The sequence below is a fragment of the Barbatula barbatula genome (genome assembly GCF_947034865.1).
Source record: "Barbatula barbatula genome assembly, chromosome: 21".
NCBI lineage: Eukaryota > Metazoa > Chordata > Actinopteri > Cypriniformes > Nemacheilidae > Barbatula > Barbatula barbatula.
Window position 1 is genome coordinate 332,819 of NC_136784.1, and position 5,000 is coordinate 337,818.

Sequence of the window (5,000 nt, forward strand, 5' to 3'; positions counted from 1 at the left end):
GTACAATTACTGTCATCAATGATAAGACATACAACACTCACGCGTGCGCGTGAAACATTCATTCATTCATTCATTGACTGCTATGTGTCGCTTTTGAGAAAACACAGCAAAGGGATCAAATCGTGACTTCGCTGTGGTCCCGCCCGCTGTCAGCATTTCTTCGCTGTTATTGGTTGATGCGTTACTGCGTCACACACATAAACATGCGCTGGTGTTGTTGTCATGTTGTTTCCGCCTCTTTCGTGTTGCTGCAGTCGTACAGTAAACTGATCTGTTAGTGTTAGTCTCAGTGTTAGTGTTAGTCCCAGTGTTAGTGTTAGTCTCAGTGTTAGTGTTAGTCTCAGTGTTAGTGTTAGTCTCAGTGTTAGTGTTAGTCTCAGTGTTAGTCTCAGTGTTAGTCTGAGTGTTAGTGTTAGTCTGAGTGTTAGTGTTAGTCTCAGTGTTAGTCTCAGTGTTAGTCTCAGTGTTAGTCTGAGTGTTAGTGTTAGTCTGAGTGTTAGTGTTAGTCTCAGTGTTAGTCTCAGTGTTAGTGTTAGTCTGAGTGTTAGTGTTAGTCTCAGTGTTAGTCTGAGTGTTAGTGTTAGTCTGAGTGTTAGTGTTAGTCTCAGTGTTAGTCTCAGTGTTAGTGTTAGTCTCAGTGTTAGTGTTAGTCTCAGTGTTAGTGTTAGTCTCAGTGTTAGTGTTAGTCTCAGTGTTAGTGGTAGTCTCAGTGTTAGTGGTAGTCTCAGTGTTAGTCTCACTGTTAGTCTCACTGTTAGTCTCAGTGTTAGTCTCAGTGTTAGTGTTAGTCTGAGTGTTAGTGTTAGTCTCAGTGTTAGTGTTAGTCTCAGTGTTAGTGTTAGTCTGAGTGTTAGTGTTAGTCTCAGTGTTAGTGTTAGTCTCAGTGTTAGTGTTAGTCTCAGTGTTAGTCTCAGTGTTAGTGTTAGTCTCAGTGTTAGTGTTAGTCTCAGTGTTAGTCTCACTGTTAGTCTCAGTGTTAGTCTCAGTGTTAGTGTTAGTCTCAGTGTTAGTGTTAGTCTCTATCTGTCATTAAACAGAATACAAACTGACAGAAAACATGAGAACGGAAACGGACCCTACATTAAGAAAAGTCTTGAGCATGTACAGAGACGGCGGACACAGACAGACATGGACACCAAGAGAAGACAGATGTGTCCACACTGCACACAAAATCAAATGGAAAAAGAGCTTCACTTTTAAACATCATGCCCAAACACACTCATACATCAGAGAAACATGTTTCCCTATTTTACAAACTTCCACAAAGACTTTAACCAGATCGACAAGATTCGTCAAGTTCTGCCATGACAAAAGAATAACCAGCACAACATGGGAAACAACCAAACCCTTTCTACACAAACACACATAAACTGAGACTAGATGACAGGACCCTTTCACTCTTACTGAGACTAAATACCAGTACTTTGCGTTTTTCTGCTCATATTGATGAGTGTGATATGAAGAGTTTGGTTCCAAGAATTTTCAAACATCAAGTTTTTTATGATGTTTTTATTGTGTAAGTTAGCAGTATTTTTTCAGTTATTGTGGCTTAAATCAAAACCAACTAACTGTAGTTTGATTGATATCAATTGGAATGCGCAGTAAAAACAGTTATCTCATTAGGAACCAAACTCTTCTTGTATTGATACTTATAAACCTCTTATTTTTTCTCTTTTCTTTTAACCTGTATTTGTGTCAAATGTTTATATTTAATGTTTCTGTGCCTTGGCAATGTAAAAGGAACTTTATTATGTGAATAAAGCTTTTGGATCTTGTGTGTGTGTGTGCAGGAGGATTGCTGTAATCCAGTATTGGATGAAGAGGCAAAAATGAAGGCAAAATATCCAAATCTGAGCCACAAGCCCGGCGGTTCAGACTTTCTTATGAAAAGACTACAGAAAGGAGTGAGTCACACATGTTAAACTACACGAGCAGTTCAATGTCTGGACACCCGTGACTGAATTTATGTCTCTCATGATTTTAGTCAGCATGTCTCCAGCCACATGAGAACTTGTGTTATTATAAAAACGCATGATCATCAGATTCTGAGGACATCTTTAAGAATTGTCTGAAATCTCTTACGTCAACACCTGACCGATCAATTCTGACTTCTGTCTCTTCTACTCTTTCCCAAAAATCAATGAACATGTTTACGCACTGTATACTGTGGTGGGCTATAAGAGACCGGTTTTTGATTTCCACTTATGCTTTTTGTTGATGTTGTTACAATTGCTTCCATTGTTTAGCTTATTTGTATGTTGCTTTGGATAAAAGCGTCTGCTAAATGACGAAATGTAAATGCCTCGTGTGATGCACCTCGTGAAGTTGTTTAGGACTGTACCGAGGTGTAATCTACACAATCAATATAAAAGAACATTTAACTGCAGATTCTAAACATTGACTCAATATTCATCTGAAGCTCATCCTCTTTTTATCTTTCAGCAAAAGTACTTTGACTCAGGCGATTATAACATGGCAAAGGCGAAGATGAAGAGCAAACATTTAGTGACAGCTGGACCTGATGAGAACCTGGTGACAGGAGACCACATCCCCACACCGCAGGATCTGCCTCAGAGGAAAACCACATTACTCACCAGCAAACTGGCCGGATAAACACACACACTGTACACACACAAACAAACAAACGCACACGTGAACATACACAGATATACCTGCAGCGTTTGTTTTGGGTTCACGCCTCTGTGTGTTTCTCCAGCAGGAACAGAAGATCATCTGATCATTACCTTTACATCAGACACACAGATTCAGTCTGATTCATGCAGCACTAAAGCTGATTTATTCACCTCATATGGAAAACACACAGACTGTGCGTGTTATACTGTACAATGCTGAACACAAACTGTAGTTTTGATGGTTTTTTTGTAAGCTGTCAATGTCAGTAAGACATGTTGAGGTTAAATGTTATAAGAAGTAGTTACATTTTGCCTAAAGAAATCACAGCCTATGGTAGGATTATGAAATTACTGTAACACATTTTTATTTAAACGCAATATGACATGACATACGTGAACACAACCAGGAAACATAAATTCTTAAATACATCAACAAGTTTTAATATAATGAGAATGTGGGCAGACTGAAGAATATTACACTTATCTTAATTGTCTTGAAACTAACAAAATAAGATTTCTTTTGACTTTATATTTGATTATTTTCATCTGATTTGGGGGTGAAATCAATGTGAGCTGTAAACCTGCAAGTGTTCAATATTCATAACTTCAGAATGATGTAAATATTTCAAACAGAGTGAGGTTAATAGCTAGGATTGGGAATTATAAGAAGTTTCCAGATTTGTGGATGTGTACCCAGAACACGGTCCAGACGTCTGAAGTGTTTTTGGTACTTTTTCTTGTAAGACTCCAAACACACACATATCAGAAGATGATCAAATCTGTGCTTTACTGGACACCGAACAGTCCCTTGACCTGTGTGTTCTCTCATTTTTAGCTCTAGAACACATTCTGATGTCATCTTCACACACTAACGTCGTCATTATCATCACTTCAGTGCATTATGGGAGAGCAGTGATGTCACTCATCTGTTGTCAGGACCTCCGGATTTTATTACACGTACAGAGAGTTTCTTTTACATGCAAACAACCTAAAGACTTTTTGGCAGTATTTGAAATAAATTTGACATGAGTTCATCTGTGCTCTGAGTTGTGTCTCGCAGGGATGAAACAGAACGGTAAACCGTCTCAATTCAAAAAGCTTTATTGTCTATCCCCAATGGGGAAGAAAATTGTCTTTTGACAAAAGGCTCAGATACACAAACAGTATTAGTATCATTACAACAATACATCCTATTACATACATCCCCTAAAAACACACAACTATATTAAAATATATTTAAAATACCAATTGCAGTTGGGATAAAGGTCTTCTTATACTTGGCCCTTTTCATTCAAGGCACTTTATAGCGTCGGCCAGAAGGAAGTAACCGAAAAGAACCGTACTGCGGATGAGAAGAGTCTCACACAATAACAAAGGCTTTGCTTTTCAATGCCACAGTAAAAAGATCAGAAAGAGGTGTTTGTCTCTCACCAATTATTTTACACCTCACATTTATAATCCTTAAAAGTTTGTTTTTGCTTTAAACAGAGAGAGAGAGTTGAACCAGGATACAATATTAAAAGTAAGAACAGATTCAATAAGTGATTTTTATACAACCATCAAAATGTTCTTTTCAAAGTTAAAACTCCTCTGTTTTCTCAATGACACTTAACGTTGATAAGCCTTTTTAAAATCGGTACAACCCTCCCTTCTATTCAAGAACTGTACTAATCCAGAGTGAGCAAAAGGGCTGGCAAAATCACTCTGGACCCCTCACATCCAGCACACTCCCTCTTTGAACTCTTTGAACGGGTCAGCTGTGGTCTAATGGTTAGAGCGTTGGGCTTGTGATCAGAAGGTTGCTGGTTCTAATCTCAGTGCCAGCAGGTCATGACCGAAGGGCCCTTGAGCAAGACACCTTACCCCTGATTGATCTGCAGTAATGTGACACTGTAGTAAACTACTTGTAAGTCTCTTTGGATAAAAGTGTCTGCCAAATGAATAAATGTAAATGTAAAATGTTGCCATCTGGTCGACGCTACAGAGCTCTGAGCACCAGAACGACCAGACACAGGAACAGTTTCTTCCCTCAATCCATTTTATGAACACTTGATATCACCGTGGAACACACTACACTATATTTATTTACATACACATACACTTATTTATGCAACACACATACTCAGTGTACACTTACATTTTTTGCACATGATATACCTGTACATACATAACTGCCCATTGTTATATACCTGCCATACAATTGTCAATTTGTATATTGTCTCCGTACCTACTTATTTGTATTTGTATCTTTTGTATTTTTTATTCTTTTATTGTGTTTCTTGTTCGGTCGCTGTCATTCTGTCGCGAAAACAAATTCCTCGTATGTGTGAACATACCTGCCAATAAAGCTCATTCTATTCCAATGGG

At 38.3% G+C, this 5,000-nt stretch overlaps 1 protein-coding gene across 2 annotated transcripts in view; it reads left to right on the plus strand.

The window, feature by feature from the left end:
• The window catches only part of ensaa (endosulfine alpha a), a 5,487-nt gene that overhangs the window by 247 nt on the left and 240 nt on the right, over positions 1-5,000 (plus strand). Inside the window, exons 2-4 of one of the 2 annotated variants that reach the window (XR_013788175.1) lie at positions 1,791-1,904; positions 2,443-3,372; positions 3,469-3,666. Coding sequence is in view for 1 of the 2 variants with exons in the window: in XM_079485181.1 (XP_079341307.1) it covers positions 1,791-1,904; positions 2,443-2,613 (285 nt within the window). In the remaining variant the exon portion in view is untranslated. Of the gene's footprint in view, positions 1-1,790; positions 1,905-2,442 lie in introns of both variants that reach the window. The other variant, XM_079485181.1, reaches the window with a different exon arrangement.